The sequence below is a fragment of the Pecten maximus genome, chromosome 11, assembly GCF_902652985.1.
Source record: "Pecten maximus chromosome 11, xPecMax1.1, whole genome shotgun sequence".
In the NCBI taxonomy this organism is placed as follows: Eukaryota; Metazoa; Mollusca; class Bivalvia; order Pectinida; family Pectinidae; genus Pecten; species Pecten maximus.
The window spans coordinates 8,309,423-8,329,326 of NC_047025.1; the positions used below are offsets into that span (position 1 = coordinate 8,309,423).

At 35.4% G+C, this 19,904-nt stretch overlaps 1 protein-coding gene across 1 annotated transcript in view; it reads left to right on the forward strand.

The window, feature by feature from the left end:
- Window positions 1-19,904, forward strand: part of LOC117337832 — a 92,736-nt gene that overhangs the window by 9,055 nt on the left and 63,777 nt on the right. The window contains 19 exon segments of the mRNA XM_033898960.1: window positions 988-1,554; window positions 1,964-2,002; window positions 2,600-2,728; window positions 3,102-3,230; window positions 3,884-3,907; window positions 5,714-5,831; window positions 6,655-6,797; window positions 7,636-7,750; window positions 8,228-8,367; window positions 8,899-9,027; window positions 9,563-9,589; window positions 11,873-11,987; window positions 12,828-13,078; window positions 13,874-13,988; window positions 14,757-15,037; window positions 15,679-15,793; window positions 16,042-16,187; window positions 18,750-18,864; window positions 19,209-19,375. Of these exon segments, the coding sequence (XP_033754851.1) occupies window positions 988-1,554; window positions 1,964-2,002; window positions 2,600-2,728; window positions 3,102-3,230; window positions 3,884-3,907; window positions 5,714-5,831; window positions 6,655-6,797; window positions 7,636-7,750; window positions 8,228-8,367; window positions 8,899-9,027; window positions 9,563-9,589; window positions 11,873-11,987; window positions 12,828-13,078; window positions 13,874-13,988; window positions 14,757-15,037; window positions 15,679-15,793; window positions 16,042-16,187; window positions 18,750-18,864; window positions 19,209-19,375 (2,865 nt within the window).

The following is a 19,904-nucleotide window of genomic DNA, read 5'->3' on the forward strand; positions in this document are numbered from 1 at the left end:
GCCTAAATACATTAAGATCACCATAAAATTATGTTTTTAAATGTAATAGGTAACGATATACATGTGCTGCTATGTGAACACGATAATTATTTTCTGCAATCTATATATGTACACATAAGTTTGCCGCTTAGATACATCAGTTGACAATATCGTAAAATGGATATAAATACCAAGCTAAATAACAATAATGATGAAAATTATTAAGTCATACATCTGACCCCGATTTCATCAATGTTCCTTAATGAAAAGTTCACAGTTAAGGATTTATCCTTAAAATCTCTATTGCTTTTCTATGAATTTGTTTTAACAGCAGAGGCAATGCATTGCAAGCATACTAACTGCAAATGTGAAGCCTTATAAAAACAAATACTAAAACATGCTTACAGAAAAAAACATATTTGAAGTTCTTAGAAGGATTAACCGTGTATCACATGACGTAAGAATGACATTAAGTGGAAGTACCTTTGGTCGATTGAAAACAAAAGTAGGCTTTTTGCATATACCATGCAATATCAAAAGTTGCATACTTTACACTATAACCACCCTCCAAAGGCTGAAGCTCCTCGTTCGTTCTTTCAAATTGTAATTGAAAAATAATTTATTGGATCTCGAAGAAATTATATCATACTCTACCTCTATAAACTATTGTTTTATGAAACCGGTTTGAGATTTCCCCGCTTGTTGGAGTTTAGACGCTCCTTGTATGTATGGTGTAATAATTGTACCTGCTTCCCCCATTGCATGATCTTAAGAGGCGGCTAAACTTTGGATATTATCTATTTTCTCTTCTTTCTAAACAACTTCTTTTTTCCTATAAGAAATAATGAACATACTACAGCCTCTCAACACAGACATCAGGGGAGATCGTCATTTAGAAATACACGTAATACAAAGCCAAAAACAAACTATGCTTTCTGCAATGTGGAATCCTAAGATTCGTTGTTAAATACTTTGCGGATAATACATTTTTGTCACTCTTCTACACAGGTTGTCTCCACAAAGCTGACTTAGCCTTTCTGATCGATTCATCTACCAGTGTTGGTCCGGCAAATTTCCAAAAAATGGAAAACTTCCTAAAGCAGTCTATCTCAAAACTAGACGTCGGTCCAGACAAGGTACATGTTGGCTTGATGCAATACAGTAGCTACCCAAATATGGAGTTTCCCCTTAACATGTACACTGACCGTATAGATGCTCTCAAAGCTGTCGAGAACGTTCACTACATGTCTGGAGGTACCAACACAGCCGACGCCATCAAATACATGCGCGAGCACATGTTCTCTTTGAACAGTGGCGCGCGTGGAAATGTTCCGCGTATTGCCATCGTCGTGACCGATGGTGGTTCGATCAACGGTGCTTCCACTACCTACCAAGCTGACCAGGCAAAGCAGACGAACAATATTGGTCTCATTGCTGTTGGGGTGGGAAGCAATGTCAACAAGAACGAACTTGACAGTATTGCTAACAGTCCAGCATCACAAAATGTCATCACAGTTAGCAGTTATGACCAGCTTGACCAAATCGTTGACCAGTTGTTGGCCAAGACATGCACAAGTAAGTTAAGTACTGGTTCGGTACATAGTCATTATTTTGAATTTTGCAGTTACATTCATGCTTAATAATTGAACAAAAAATGTCGGTTCTGATCGGTATAGTTAGTTTTTGTGTTAGTTTTGGAATCTCTTCTCAAGTTCCATCAGTGGGATTCAGCGCTAACTTTCCTGAAATGATTCCGAGATAGTCTTGACCAGGTTTTGTTATTTTCAAGACCTGTCTGAAACCCAAGATACTCTGTAATGACCGCCATTTTGAATTGTGGAGTTATATTTATGACTAGTAATTGAACAAAAAATGTCGGTTCTGGTCGGATATAGTTAGTTTAATGAACTCCTGAATATTTGAGATTGTACTTTGTTCATCGAAACTTGCATCAACACTAATTAGAATTAAAATTGCATTGCAGTTACTCCTACCATCAAACCAATGGTTACTGCCGCGCCAGGTAAGATTTGGTCAAATAAAAGTATGAAATACCAAGCACCGCAAGTCATATTTCCTGAGGAGAAAAACGAAAACTAAAAATCTCCTGTTGCTAAACAACCGTGAATTCCCTTTCTTAAACACGTTTAGTTTCTTTGAGACTCAGTTACAACTTTGCGACATAGAATTCGTTTTTGGGAAGAAGATTGTGGAGATGACATATACCAAGAAAATTGATTAATTTCTTCTCAAAGCAGGTTGTATAGATCTAAGTCGCCGTCCTCGATACCCCTGGGGTTAAACATCCAATGAGAGCAAACGGGAAGGTAACGATCGGAAGGACGAGGAAGATAATTCATTTTTCATCCTCGATAAAAACACTTCGAGATGATGAAACGCATTTATGTTGAAAGTGTCTTTGGAGCATGCATACAAAATTGTATGCTGTAATAAGTCGTCTAATGTGATATATGGAGTTAACCGCCAAAATCAAAATTCATTTATTTCCTTTACCTGTTGACCTTGTAATCCATGTTTTGTTTCGGTTCCTGTTTGATTATGTATTGACCAGACATCAGATATAAAACATTTAAATATACGCTTGGACTTTTGCATGCAGGTGGCACTCTTCCCCCTGACTCGTGCGTTGATAAAGTGACCAACTGCGCAAACTACGGTCGGAAAGTGTGTACCGATTACGGTCCTTGGGCCAATGACAATTGCGCCCGCTACTGTGGCGTCTGCACGCGTAAGTATAGCTGAAGTATTCTGTAATGATATAAGAGTATGCTGAAACTATAAATAATGCAATGCAGTATATCGTATTATTACAGGGCGAACAATGTATCACAGAAATTTATTATTGTATTGTTTATAATCACAGTTTAATATAATTATGTTTGTCTTAACAATGTATTCAATACGCGTTGTTCTAACAATGCATTACAGTATGAATTGTTGGAACAATGTATTACAGTATAGTTTGGTGGAAAATACATTACTTTTTATTTCTCTTAACTTTATATAAATCTTCTTTACTACTTTCCATCTCGCTTATCGTTATACAAGTCTACTTTCTATTTCCCTTAACTTTATACATATCTACTTTCTGTTTCCATTAGCAATATACACGACTCCTGCTGCTTGTCAAGATTCCCTAGCAACATGTTCATCCTATGGACTTTCTGCATGTACACAGTTTCCAGAATGGGCTAAAGCAAACTGTCAGCGTTTCTGTGGATTATGTTCGGGTAAACAAACTTATACTGTATAATAAGTATATACGACATTAAATACATACAGCCCTATTTAAAGACCCACATTGGGGGGAAAACATTTATGATGAATTATTGATAATAATGAAATGATAATGCTTTAATTAATAATTTATAACAAACTTCAACTAATTTGCGTATTAAACTTTTGTTCTTGTATCTCTGACAGAGAGTATAGTTACTGTCGGAATACAAGAACCCACTGTTGTACACTTTAACACACAAAAATGTTACATGCTTTACCACCATAAAAAAGTTCTTATACTTTTAATGTAAAGTGGACAGATGATAATTTTCATCCCAGAGAAAATCTATTGTGCTCCGCCTCTATATTGATTTTGTATTATTTTCGGTCTTATATTTTCATGTGATTATTATTATAATGCTTTTTTTTTTTTTTTTTCATTTGTAAATATTACTTAGATATATATTTCCATGTTATATTTGTTATTTTAAGCATATGTTAAAAGCTGATAGCGATATAGCATACTTATTCTTGGATTACATGTATTTCTTTATTGACCCCCCCCCCCCCCCCCCCCCCCCCCCCCTCACATTTCGTGTTAAAATACATAGGTTTATTTCACCATAAAGATCAAAGTGTATAATTGATATGATTTGTGTTTCAGGTGCCATTAGCTCAACTGGATTCTGTAAGTATCTACAATTCGTTGCGTAGTTTATGTTTAGTGCACGTTAATTGTTATAGCCTCGTTCTCGGCTCCGTGACAAATCTCGCTATAGATATAAATACGGCGAGTTATTTTTATACACTGATGTCTGAAGGACTCCCCCGGTCAAGCGTCCAGGCCAGTGGTCAAGCAACTTGGATTGCCTTAAATACACGTGTGCAACTAGAATTTTAGGTTGTTCGGGAGTATGTGGCTTTAATGTGATGACGGGCAGTAAATTTTTATTAATCGAAAGAAAACAATCAATTTCAGTTTTCCAAAGTTCTCGTTGATATAAATCTATTTCGAAGGAAAATGAAAACGAAAAAATAATGAAAAATGTAAATGAAATATCTAAGAAATAAAAAAAAAAGCCCACCACGTTCCTGCCTTGTGCTCCTAGAGGATAACCTGTTTAGGTCTGATGACCTATAGGCCTAGCCATCGTGCTACATCCGTCATCGTCTACGTGCGCTATGCGCCAACTTTCCACAATTCAAACATCTTCTCAAGTTGCATCGGTAGCATTTAACTCATACTCACCTGAAATGACCCTGAGATAGTCCTTACCAAGTGTTGGTACTTTCGGGTCAGTCCGAAATCAAAGATGGCCGCCACTTTGAAAAAAAACAACAACTTTAAGCTGGAAATTGGTGGGGATGTTAAGAAAGGAAGGCTAATAAAGTGTTGTAATTTTTCAGTCTTGTAAAAACTGTGTAACATGATTTCGCAAACTATGGCGCGGGAAGGATGTCATAATTAAATATTTTTGCCTAGGCAAAAATAAAATATTGCCTTGGCAAAATTATTTCTGCCTAGGCAAAAATCGAATATTAATCTACTTAGGCAAAAATATTTCAGCCTAGTCAATATTCGATTTTTGCCTAGGCAAAAATCGAACGCAAAATTATTTTTGCTTAGGGCAAAAATATTTAATGATGACATCCTTCCCGCGCCATAGCAAACATGGTTTTCGTGAACAAATATCTTTTTTTTTTGTACGTCTTCCGAACTTCCATTAGTGGGATTCAGTTCAAACTTACTTAAAATGTTCCTGGCATAGGCTTGGCCAAGTGTTGTTCTCTTGTTCGGTCCGAAATCCAAGATATAATTAATAGCTGCAATCATGGCTGCGGTTTTGAAATACACATTACAAACTTCTTCTGCTTTTGAGGATCTAAAGTCAGATCCCGGTCCCAGGGCCTCTTGTTTGTGTCCTATGTTGTGTATCAGCCAAATGTAAAAAAAAAAATGTTGAAAATATAGAAAATAGTAGAGTAGGCCTACCGTGAGGCAGCAAAATAGTATTACATGTATGTACCCAAAGTGTAAAAAGTAGCTAGATTCTAGATCTAATCCAAAAGCTTGAAAACGCTTTGTAATGAAGAAAATGATACAAGGAAATGTCTGTTATTTTCTGATAGAATATAGTTACAGAAAAATATGTTTTCCTATTTTAAACATGATCCTTTAATAATTTAAGTGAACAACAGAATTTGCCTAACCACGGTTGATTCCGGTACTCTATACAGTATAGGGCACGGACTCGGTTATCTCCCTTGATCGGCGTCTCCAGTAAGGAAGAGCAGTATCCCGCCATTTTGTGTTGTCACAGTCATACAGTTAGGCTATTTCACTCGCGTTCTCTCCTAGTAATTGGTTTGTAAGGTTACACAACCGGCTTAGACTGACAAAAACATGTTCACAACATAACGGCATTTCAGTTTTACAGAGAACGAATATTCCAATCACATATTTCTGTTTACATTTGCCAGTTTGTAATTGCAGATGGAAAGTGTTCTTACAAGGGTCAGACGTACCAGACAGGTGCCAAATGGTCCGACGCCTGTGACTATGACTGTATCTGTGAGGATGGAAACGCAGGACGTTACAAATGCTTCAACAAGTAAATTTCAGCGCAATATTTCTGTACTCTCTCTGAATATATAGTACAACCTCTCTATGAGTATGAATAATTATGTAAGAAGCCGCGAGGGGTACCAGTGAATTCTGTGAAATTTCCGAATTAAGCGTCTAATTGATATGGAATGGTTTGTTTACTTCTTACTCGTCATTTTGACAAATCACACTCCTGTCCACAAGTACCCATGGGGTGGCTGGCTGGTACGCCTGGTACTCTAACAATGTTAGAGGTTTTACACGACAGATACTTTTGACAAGCGCCGTGTAACCGTCGGCAAAATCATATCCGATAGAAAAAGGGCCGACCAGTGGCCTCTTATGTTATAGGAGTACAGAAAGTTAGCCTGGCTGATCATGAGTTACCTGAATAAATTTTGTCTCAAGTTTCTTGTCATGTAGATGATCCTACACATATATAAAGGTTTGGCAATAGTGGACACAACTGTAGACACAGAATGGATAGTAAAATGTTGTTTTTGTTGTTTTAATACCTTTACTGTTTAATATCAAGTTAGTTTAAAACTAAAAATTATTTATTCGTGACCAAGAATTATCACTGACAATAGGAATCTGGATACATTCATCAATAGAGAATCGAAGGGCAGCATGATTTTCACATTTCATAAATGTGTAGGCCTACTGTACAGGACCTATTTTTTATCTGTTTTATTTTAACTTCTATGTCAATTTTAATTCTTTTTGGATATCTTTTTTTGTTTATTTGGAAGATATTAGTGTACATGTATTTTGTTTCAGCTTTCTAAATCGTTGTCTGATTTGATTTACCTTTAAATTTCATCATTTAGATGCCCATTGTACCATGGTCTGCCGAAAGACTGCACATTGATCAAAAAGGATGGAGAATGCTGTTTACAACCGGTGTGTAACTTCCATCAAACTATACAGAAATTTGAAAGTACAGGGAAAGGACAGACAGCAACAGGAATAAGTAAGTATGAGATTTTACTCTGGTTTGAAGGGACATGTCCATTTATTATCATCCTGCTATGCATCGTGCTATATTTCCACAAAAATGTATTATACTGAACCTAAATATCTAACTTTATTCATTTATGTAAGAAACCCTTTATAAAATAATTGTAACTGAAGAATACTGGTGGGGAAATACACATAATGGATGTGTTTTCAATTATATTTGTTTTGTTGTCTTTAGAATAGTCTTATATATCTATTGAAACATCTATAGAATATTTTGGAAAAAATGCATTATTTACAGGTGTCTTGAAGCATGTTAATTATAAATGAGCATGGCAGTTCATGATAACATTGGCAGTTCATGATAACATGTTAAACAATACAAAATCAAGCATGGTCTGTATAATTTTAAAAAAATAAACATATTGCTAATTTACTTGTTGAAAATTACCAATAAATAGGCCAGTTCATATGTTCCTGAAAAAATTCTACTTGTCTGAGGTAGGCAAAGGTCTTGTAATATCTTTCCTGAACTAGTATGGAGGGCTTCGATTAGACCCTTGAGAGTATGCTTTCAAGCTCCCCAAAATGAAATTTGAATTGGAAGGAACATGAATTATGTTATGACCCTTCAGATTTCTGCAAAATGATCATTTGAGTTCAGAAATTGCTGAAAATCTAGTCTCAAGTGGATGTCTTTTAACAGTAATTGTTTCTTCAATTTCGTCATTGTTTTCACTATTACATGTACATGCCATGTAAGGTTATAGTTATACTGATTTTCAATTATTTTTCAATCATCAACCCATCACGACTTGAAACATATTTATAGTTCTGATATGTGTTTACAGAGGTGTGTGTAGCGAACGGTAAGCAGTATTTCCAGGGTCAGACCTGGGAGGACGGCTGTTCTAAGCAGTGTGTATGTGCCAACTCAACTGAAGGACTCTACACTTGTGATGCCATGTAAGGTTATAGCTAATTAAAGCTACACATTTAAATTGGTATGGTAATTACGGGGGAGTGTTGAATAATGCATCATTAAAATAAATAGAAATTGACTGAGTTATTTCATTTTTAAACCTTTTCCTTTGATATAAGAAAGGAATATGTTTTAAAATGAACTAAGAATGAGTTAACAATTCAAGAATAAACATGATACAATAGAAAGTTGATTTGAAATGGATTTATAAAAGAATCTGTTCTTTGATGGGGCATTGGAAGACCTTTTTTTTTGAAAGTTATTTGTTTTATATTATATTACAATATTATTCCTGTGAGGTAGATATCTCCAAAAGCCTAAATTTATTACATTTTTTTTTTCAACTTTTATGAAAATACATGAAAATGACTCTGGATATGGAGAACTATTAATCTAGCTGAAAAGTGCTATGAAAACTTGATCAGTCTTCATCCATATGATGTATTGGTCTCTTTCTCCAGATGTCCATCCTATAACAGCATTCCATCTAATTGTCATCTGGACCAGAAACCTGGCGATTGCTGCCAGAAACCAATTTGCGAATACGATCAGCAGCATGGAAGTTTCACAGGAATCGGCACTGTTAGTGGACAAGGAATAGGTCAGTTTAAGTCTTGGACAGCAGACTCCAGATTTATATTGGTTGTTGAGAGAAATATGACGTTCAGAATAGCGGCATGAGTCCATGTACAATGTATTAAATCTGTATCACAAATTTAATATATGGTGTATTTCTAGATTTAAGTCATTAACACATGTTTGTTTTGAATCAATATATTAAATTTGTCGTATATAGAGCCTTTTAACATGAGATGGTTTCTTTTTTTTCAATTACGTCAAAAAAAGCTAATGGGAAAAACAATAAGCAAATTTTGAAATAAATTGAACTACTTGTTTCAATATCTTTGGAAACTATCATGTAGTTCAATCAATTTTGTTAGTATTAAGACATCTTAAAGCCAGTGATATATTATGCAATATACTTGCAGATCATCATTATGTATTAACTAGTAATTGGAATTGGATGGTGATATTCAGGTTATTTCCTACTGTTGATTATCATCAACTAATACTAATATTTCAATTGTGTACAAGATATCTCAATGACCCACTGAATAAAATATAATTTAAGGATCAAACCCGACTACTCCCCTTCCTTGCATTGACCGGATAAATACTTGTGCCCAATATGGAAAAGACGTTTGTAAGAACTTCCACGGCTGGGCCACTGACAACTGTGGCAAGTTCTGCGGTATCTGTGGTGAGTGGTTTGTGCTTGGTAGTTTCCCAAATACTGATCATGATTTGATAGTTCAAAAGTAGAACTTAGTATATGGAAATTTCATAATGGTTATAATCAGATATGATTAAAGTGTGTGACTGACAACCAGTCACTTTTCAATAAACAGATAGTTTCATGTATCTTGCATTTTTGTTTTGAAAATGACACCTTTTTTATTTTAATTAATTAGTATTTTCAGTATTATAATGAAAGCATTTATATAGTTAAACAATAATTTGAAATTTGTAATAATGAATTTAAACTTAAAGTTGACCATTCCAAAAATATTCAATGATTTGATATTAGACATTGTGCATGTGTTAATTGGTAATTTTTACTAAACTTTTAACATAAACAAATTTGGTCCAATATCCCAAGAAATAGAAATGTCTTGTCTTAAGAAATATATGTAATGATACATATATCAGAAATAAACTTAATGTTGCATGTGCTTGTATTTTCTCTGGCTTGCTTGATGATGATGTATGGATTGACTGAATTATTATTTCTGTAGGTGGAGAACCAACCCCCAACTCTCAAGGTAATATATCTTTTTATCTCTCTCCATACTGAGTAGTTGGTAATATTTTTGCCGGGGTTTAAATTTGCTAAATTAGCAGTCTTCATACTACAGTCGAATCTGTATTAAGCGACCAGTCAAGGGAAGTTGAAAAACGGTCTCTTAATGGAGAGTGGTCTCTTAATAGAGATGGTATCTTAAATTTGATAAATGTTCATAAGCTTATTATTCGCTTTATAAATTGGCAATAATGATTTATAATATATATGAAAAATGAACCACCACTTTGAATAAAACAAATTTTTTTTTTTTGTATTTTTTTTTTAATAATTATTACTCTGCTAATTTTTCATCACTATATGTATTTTTGAAATTCTTTCAGCATAGCAAAATACATCGATTTAACATGAGAAATATATTTCATTTGTTAATTAGATTACTTTTAAATTATTTTTATATATTTTTTTAATTCCTGAAATCTTGGTCCGGATTTCCGCTCCGATTATTATTTACATTCCTGCATTTCCTACTTTAAAAACGGCGACTTTTTCACTGGCAAATTTCTGTTGTAATGTCTCAAAAAAGATAACAAATCACGATTTAACAGTAAGTTAACTGTTTATGCATTCCTTCATTGTTATATTTCGCATGCAAATTGATATATCGTATTTAAAACGTCTGAAAATCGTCAGAATTCTAGACGGTGACTTCGTCTCATCTCCCTTCCTTTTGCACATAATTTGTCATAAAGTAAAACTACTTGGGTGTTATTAAGGCGAAAATGGTAATGTAAGGCGTTTTGGAGACTTCTGGTCGCTTATTGGAGAGTTATTTTTATTACGGGAACGAAAAATTGTGGTCGCTGGTCGCGTAAAGAGAGAGTCGCTTAATAGAGTTAAAATATATAGCGAAAACGCTCGGGAGGAATTGAAATGGTCGCTTAGAACAGAGGGTCGCTAAATAGAGATGGTCGTTTGGACAGATTCGACTGTATATATATAGTAATATTCGTAGGTAATTTAATTTGCTATAATTGCAGTCATAAATTATAGCTTGAAAATAAATAACCTGCAAATATTTATATATGAACAAAAATATATAGAAGTGTTACAAGGTGTGGTTGTGTGAAATTTATACCCGTGAATTATGTCATACTGGAACAGTCGTTAAATATAAGCCCTGTGAAATTTAAAAGCTATACTGTATGCAGCGTGAAAATACATGCCCAGTAAATATTCATACAGTGAATTATTAACCAATTGAAGCATTCACTTGTTTACTACAGAATGTTTATTAAAATAAATTTTTGACTGGAACAGCCATGAGATATTATGCAGCACACTCTTTATATAATAAGCTCAGACTGCCAACTTATAAACTATGACTCAAAGTAAGGGATGGAGGTCTTATTGAAGGACCATGAAGCAGTATGTTATCAGCAATAGACATGGGTAGGTAGGGGCGGCGGTGGCAGAGTGGTTAAGGTGTCCCAACACTTTATCACTAGCCCTCCACCTCTGGGTTGTGAGTTCGAAACCTACGTGGGGCAGTTGCCAGGTACTGACTGTAGGTCGGTGGTTTTTCTCCGGGTACTTCGGCTTTCCTCCACCTCCAAAACCTGGCACATCCTAAAATGACACTGGCTGTTAATAGGACGTTAAACAAAAGCAAACAAAACCAAACCATGGGTGGGTATCTTATCGAAGGACAAAGGAGTGTTATGCTCTCAGCAATAGACATAGGTGGGCTTAATACCAGGCATGGTTTTTCCCCCGATAAATACAGTGCTTCAGCACTTGAATAAAAGCATTTTGGTTGATAGACCAATATCTCACCAGCTTTATCTAGTCCACCCATAGACATTCCTGCTCACTAACATAACCAACATATATGCTATCCAATATTAGTCTAAGCAAAATGAAAAAAATGTCAAAATATTTTTTGTCTTAGCTGTTAAGATTTGCTTTAATCAAGAGAAAGAGTTCCTTTTTGACAAAATTATACCAGGTGGGTATGTAGGAAATGAGAATGCTGTATTTTAAGTCGGATGTAATGTACATAGAATTTAAGAATTTATGTACAACTTATATGTAGGAGATAACCGAGAATGCTCTATTTTAAGTTGGACGTAATGTATACATGTATGGACTAAGAATTTATGTACAACATACTATCATATATGTAGGAGATAACCCATAATGATGTATGTTAAGTTGGGCGTAATGTACACAGACTTTAAGAATTTATGTACAACATACTACCAGTTATGTAGGAGATGACCCATAATGCTGTATTTTGTGACAGATAAGTGTGTGTACCAGGGTCAGTCATATGGACAGGGCAAGTCCTGGACGATCGGTTGTGACACCCAGTGTACTTGTGAAAATGCTGTCTATGGATACTACAGATGTGACAATACGTAAGTACAATTCTCACAACCTAAACATTTTAATTTAAAGTACCATATATATTCTATCTAATAAGTGCGCTTGACCCTTAAACACATCCTTACCTTCTTCAAGAGAAGAGGATGGTTAGCTTATTCTCAAAACCTGTAAAAAGGTTGCTTACCTCACGGCTCACGATTTCCCTTGGGAAATCCAAATAAAAATGACTTACTGTTAAATTTCTGGTGATTATTTGTTCTTTTATTTAGCACACAGCATCGATTTTGTGTTTTGATAGACACACACAGTGCTGATTAGGTCAAGTATGGTGGGTCAGTAAATTATGGTTCAGGGACTTGACTGTATAATAGGCTAGAAATGGGTCGCTTATTAGATGAAAAGAGAATTATCATAGGTCAAACACAATATTCACATCTCTGATTTGGCATTCAGTCTTTTTTTCAAATTAAAGATATTTTATTTACTGAAAGATGATTAATCAAATTTATCGAGTATCACTTGTTTGAAATGTTTGACCAATTAATCAAGATAGAAATCTGTAATCGAGTTTCATCAGAAATGCCCGACATCCTGATAAATGAAAGAATATTAGCTGATTGGTATAGCATGTGAGAAAAACTTGTCACAACAGATTGCTGGATTGTGGTTGTTGCTTATATAATTTAAAATACAAGCGTCTAGATGACAGGAACAGCGCAGTAAGCACTACGAAGTAAAACAGTTAGGACTGTTCCAATAAATAACCTTCCCATTAGAAAGACTGGGGTCATCCTATGGGGTATTTCCCTTGAATAACCCTTACTGTATGATTACAAAACTTGTTTTAATTAAAAACATCATGAATTTTATAGTTGTCCAAAATACAACAATCTGCCTGCTGGCTGTTTTGAGACAAAACATATCGCTGACTGCTGCACAACAGTACAATGTGACTCTGGAAACTTCATTGGGTCTACCACGGATCCCAACTCCATCGGAAGTGGTGGTCTAATCCATGTCCTCAACCCCAGCGGAGGACAACAAGTTGTCTCCCCTACCCAGCCATCGGGAGCTACTGTAGCCCCTGGAACAGGCGGAACAGGATTTATTGCCCCGACACTCAGTATGTATATTAGACTTTGCAGAAATGGATAGCATCTAGAGGTAGCACTTTACTTACATAGGTCTTTCAATTTGAAATATTTGTCCTTTTTAAGTTATATCATGAAAGATCATGGACATTGATATAGTGTTTATACTTAGGCTCAATCTAATTAAAATCTAGATGGTCATTCTCACTGAGTTGGATGAACATCTAACAAAATCCCATAAGGGGTCACGTCGGGATGACCTTTTGGATTAGCCAATCAAATGACTACTTCCAAAATCTTGGAAGTGAATTTTATATGTCCGAATTAGCATGACTAGAGAGTGCATAATAGCTTGCATAATCTGTCAATTTGTTCAAGTCATTTTGTCCTACATAGTATAGAGCTATATACATGTTGTGCCGAAATGATTTGCTTCAGATGCATGCTGTGGCGAAATCGTTTGCTTCCATAACATCGCCAAATTGACAATTCGCCCTGAAAGTGAAATATACACAATGTTGTTAGATGTTCATGTAACGTAGTGAGAATGACCATCTAGATTTTAATTAGATTGACTCAGGCTGTCCCTCACACTTTAGATATATATTTCTTGTTTTGATCTGTTTTTCAGTCTATAGCAATTTTTTTAGAATGCTTACATGATCTTTCTGAAGAAAGTACTAATTTACTCCAGCCATCTATCTAGAAATGGAACAGGTGACATATCCACCAAATTCAATATAAAATTTGTGTCATCTTTCTTAAGTAATTGTCACAAGTAAAAAGTTTGTTTGATCTGTCTAATTGCTGGATTTGTTCCAATACAGATGGCTGCCTGTTCAAGGGTCAGCTGTACGTACAGGACCAGACATGGGAAGATGGATGCAGTTATTCCTGTCAATGTACAGACAGCTCCAAGGGAGTCTACTCCTGCAGGCCTAAGTATGACATTAGTAGGGTTATAGTAATATGAATGCCAATCTATTAATCCCATTATTTGATAAGTTACAGTAGGTTACTCCCAATGTTGAGAGATTGGGTAATCAGGCATACACTTGGTAAGTTACCAGCAGTAGTTTCATCCATGGAGGATCCTGGCTTTGTGTAGCAGAGCTGTCGCTCGATGCCAATTGCATATATTCATCACGTCCAACAAATCAAGCATCCATTGGGTCACTTACAACCTTTTACATGGCAACTTTTCTCATGGTCTGCTCAGAAAGAAGAATTCAATATTTAATTAATTAAGAATATTCATTACATTTTAATGTGAAATATAAGAAATTATCGACTTGATAAAAACTTTATTATCAGTGCTTATATCATCACTGTGATGATTCAAGAATCTTATTTTGTCACTGCTTTTGATAAGAAACACATTTCACAACAATTTTGTAAGCAAACTTTACCGAGTAACAATAGAAAACATTTAAATTGTGTTGAGCAGCCCATTCAATATGGAGCTGTCCTATTGAGAAGCATAACTTCATAAGTGTATGACGTCACATATTCTACTCATTCCTGCACTGTTTATGAACCTGTAGTTTTTTTCTTTCTTTTATCGAAATGATAACAAAATGACTTAGATGGTTTCTCATTGACAATAGCATAAATTTCATGAATATGACAGAATGTCACTATTTCTAATAACCTGTTGGGATGAAACATGTAAAAAATCAAGTAAAATTTGAACCTTGCCTATGTTTTAAGGTGTCCAATGTACAAAAATCTTCCATCCTCGTGCCACATGGAGACCGACCCCAACGACCCATGTTGCCAGGCACCCAGGTGCCGATATGACCCAATAACAGGAAGTACATTCATTCCTATCCCAGCATTCCAACCGGCTGTACAGTACCATGGTCTGGTGAGGCCCCCAACAACCGGAGAATTGTACAACCAAAAGGAGTACACTGGTAGTGTTTTGATTTTCGGAACCAACCTTACACCTGCCCCACCCACTGAGAGAGCCAACGTCACCGGAGGCATAGGTATAGTTCATTTGGATGTAATATAGATTACATTTCTGAATTTGTTACCTGGTATTACAGAAAGCCAGATATTTACTGGTACTAGTCAGCTCCTATCATGGCCTGATGATGTAGCCAATTTACTACATTGTCAGGGCCAGTTCCCCAAGATAAGCAATTTATGCCTAAAAATGCACAGAAATGCATCAAGGTGTACAAAATAGGAAAAGTGGAATTTTCCCTTTTTTTTTTAGCTGTGTTCATTACAAATATATTTCCAACTACACTTATATTTTCTTTTTCTTATTTCTTGAACCTTTCTATTGCAATCTTCTGTATTTTCCACATCCGATATTTTTTTTTTAATTTCTGTTTTCCTATTTTGTTGTATATACAACCATATTCATGAATAATTCAAATAACCTTAAAGTTTGTACAAAGTTATCTGTGTTAAAGAATTATAATTCCTTCCTTTCAACTTCCTTCACAGAGTTTCTTGTCTATTGTAGTTAGAAATATGAATGACAACTTTACATAATTTGGCCTTTGGCTAGTGTTATTAAATATGTATATTAGTGTTGTTTGTTAAAAATATGTTTACCATTGTCATTACGTATATTTGAATTTATGTTAAATGTGCATTAAAAACAACTATTGTACAGGTCACTGTGTATACCGGGGTACCCTATACAGCCAAGGTCAGACCTGGGAGGATGGGTGTGACTACAACTGTGTGTGCGAGGACTCCAGAAGTGGGCTGTACCGATGTATTGAAAAGTCAGTTTCATGTCAGGTTTTACTTGGAACTTTAGATCATTATCAAGACATGATTATTTTCTGCTTTAAAATGGAATTCAGCTTTTCATAAAAATTTTGATGTTTACTTCTGCCCATATTTAAGTATCTTGATTGGAATTACGGATCCTGAACATTTGCATATTATTCCGCCCCACTGTATCTTTTTAATTTATCCCTCCAAAATAAATGTTGTTTCTATAATTGTCCTGCTTACTCTTTGTGTATAGATGCAACCACTTTGGGAATCTACCACAGCCTTACTGTTACCTCAAACAAGACCCAGCCAACCCATGTTGTAAAATTCCATATTGTGATTTTCCTGTCAACTACGTCACCAACACTGGATACATCAGTACCGCTAAACCGCCATCTGGTAAGTTTGACATAAGTTAATTATCTCCCTTGCTCTTTCCATTCAAATATTATCAACAAAGACATAAGTTAATTATCTCCCTTGTTCTTTCCATTCAAATATTATCAACAAAGACATAAGTTAATTATCTCCCTTGTTCTTTCCACTCAAATATTATCAAAAAAGACATAAGTAAATTATCTCCCTTGCTCTTTCCACTCAAATATTATCAACAAAGACATAAAGTAATTATCTCCCTTGCTCTTTCCATTCAAATATCATCAACAAAGACATAAGTTAATTATCTCCCTTGCTCTTTCCATTCAAATATTATCAACAAAGACATAAGTTAATTATCTCCCTTGTTCTTTCCATTCAAATATTATCAACAAAGACATAAGTTAATTATCTCCCTTGTTCTTTCCACTCAAATATTATCAACAAAGACATAAAGTAATTATCTCCCTTGCTCTTTCCATTCAAATATCATCAACAAAGACATAAGTTAATTATCTCCCTTGCTCTTTCCACTCAAATATTATCAACAAAGACATAATAAACTTTATGATTATTAATAACTAGCTTTAATATTAAAGCTGATTTAATGAAAAGTTTTAGTATCCCTCCTCAGGGTTCTCAAAGATGAGGAATTGACTGCTGTTGATGCCAAAAGTAGCTGACTAGATATTGTAGTGTTGTTGTTTTGATGTAGGGTCAAACTTCAGATTTTGATTTCCCTGGTGCCTAGTTGTGCCCATTCAATTTTGAGTCTGATGGGGAAAACAAAATGGCCAACAAGTAGGCATCTTGGATTTTGATAGTTTGTTATGATTATTTCTCAGAAAGATCTTCTTCAACCCTTAAATGTCATATGAAGCCATAAAGATTTTCCTTGTTTACAAATTATTAAGGGGAAAAGGTAAAGAATGAAAAGTAGAGAAAAGATCAGTCTAACATAGAACCAATGAAGACCATTCACATTATTCCAGTGGGAACTCTTTTTTTTTTCTATAAAGATGAGAATAATTATGTGTCTAAAGTATAATCCATCTGATACATGTCAGGTAACTTATGGTACATAATCATTGATCCATACATGTTAGGTAACTTATGGTACATAATCATTGATCCATACATGTTAGGTAACTTCGGGTACATAATCATTGATCCATACATGTTAGGTAACTTCGGGTACATAATCATTGATCCATACATGTTGGGTAACTTCGGGTACATAATCATTGATCCATAGATGTCAGGTTACTTATGGTACATAATCATTGATCCATGTTGTACATGTCGGGTAACTTGTGGTACATAATCATTGATCTGTGTGATACATTTCCGGTAGCTTGTGGTACATAATCATTGATCCGTGAGATACATGTTAGGTAACTTGTGGTACATAATCATTGATCCGTGTGATACATGTTGGGTAACTTGTGGTACATAATCATTGATCCGTGTGATACATGTTGGGTAACTTGTGGTACATAATCATTGATCCGTGTAATACATGTTAGGTAACTTTAGGTACATAATCATTGATCCGTGTGATACATGTTAGGTAACTTGTGGTACATAATCATTGATCCGTGTAATACATGTTGGGTAACTTGTGGTACATAATCATTGATCCGTGTGATACATGTTAGGTAACTTGTGGTACATAATCATTGATCCGTGTGATACATGTTGGGTAACTTGTGGTACATAATCATTGATCCGTGTGATACATGTTGGGTAACTTGTGGTACATAATCATTGATCCGTGTGATACATGTTGGGTAACTTGTGGTACATAATCATTGATCCATACATGTTAGGTAACTTGTGGTACATAATCATTGATCCATGTTATACATGTCGGGTAACTTGTGGTACATAATCATTGATCCGTGAGATACATGTTTGGTAACTTGTGGTACATAATCATTGATCCGTGTGATACATGTTAGGTAACTTCTGGTACATAATCATTGATCCGTGAGATACATGTTCGGTAACTTGTGGTACATAATCATTGATCCGTGTGATACATGTCGGGTAACTTGTGGTACATAATCATTGATCCGTGTGATACATGTCGGGTAACTTGTGGTACATAATCATTGATCCGTTTGATACATGTTAGGTAACTTGTGGTACATAATCATTGATCCATACATGTTAGGTAGCTTCTGGTACATAATCATTGATCCATACATGTTGGGTAACTTGTGGTACATAATCATTGATCCATGTTATACATGTTAGGTAACTTCTGGTACATAATCATTGATCCGTGAGATACATGTTAGGTAACTTGTGGTACATAATCATTGATCCGTGTAATACATGTTAGGTAACTTGTGGTACATAATCATTGATCCGCGAGATACATGTTGGGTAACTTCGGGTACATAATCATTGATCCATGTTATACATGTTAGGTAACTTCTGGTACATAATCATTGATCCGCGAGATACATGTTAGGTAACTTCTGGTACATAATCATTGATCCATACATATTAGGTAACTTGTGGTACATAATCATTGATCCATGTGATATATCTCAAGTTTATGTTAACTTCTGGTTGTAGATCACTGTGAATTCCAGGGTACCCAGTACAAACAGGATCAGACCTGGTTTATTGGATGTGACCGCAAGTGTACCTGTAATGATGCTTTGTCAGGAACCTACAACTGTCTTTCAAGGTCAGTGTCTTGCCCCCAAGGTTAATATCTTACTCTCAAGGTCATTATCTCACTCCCAATGTCTGACTCTCACTGTCAAGGTCAGCATCTCGCTCTCAATGTCAGTATCTTGCCCCAATGTCATAAATGTCACATTTAAGGCAGGCAACTTACTACCAAAGTCAATATCTTGCCCCAATGTCATAAATGTCACGTTCAAGGTCAGAATCTTACTACCAAGGTCAGTATCTTCCTTCCTGTCTCACGTTAAAGGCCAGTGTTTCGTTATCAAAGTCAATATTTCACTCCAAAATTCAACGCATCATCTTTTTGTCATTAAATTTTGTATTGCATGTTTATTTCAGATGTCCAACATACCCAAATAACAACTGTACCTTGGTGCCTGACCCTAATGACCCCTACTGCTGTAGCATCCCCAGCTGTCCAGCCCAGAACCAGACTGGCAGTGCCTCGGCCATCCCTACACCTGCTCCTACTGGTTATTATACTGGTTACCAGGGCGCCAATGTCGGTTAGTTAATGATGTTTTTCCTTGCACCAACAGTGAGACAAAACCTAGTAAAAGGTGGAGTCATGTAGGTGCTAAACCAGTAACTAACTAAAGCCGACAGAACACTGACTATAGTCAGTGAGACAAAACCTAGTAATAGGTGGAGTCATGTAGGTGGTAAACCAGTTAACTAAGGCCAACAGAATATTGACTTTAGTCAGTTAGACAAAACCTAGTAATAGGTGGAGTCATGTAGGTGGTAAACCAGTTAACTAAGGCCAACAGAACACTGACTATAGTCAGTGAGACAAAACCTAGTAATAGGTGGAGTCATGTAGGTGGTAAACCAGTTAACTAAGGCCAACAGAATATTGACTTTAGTCAGTTAGACAAAACCTAGTAATAGGCAGTTTTTGACATTTTTTTGTGAAATAGTGACATTAATACCAAAATTTAAGGTACTTTTTGTTCCTTTTTTTGTTGTCAAATAGTGACGGTATCAATAACAACACTTACTGTTCTTGTTACTCTTACCCAATAGTTTTGTGCC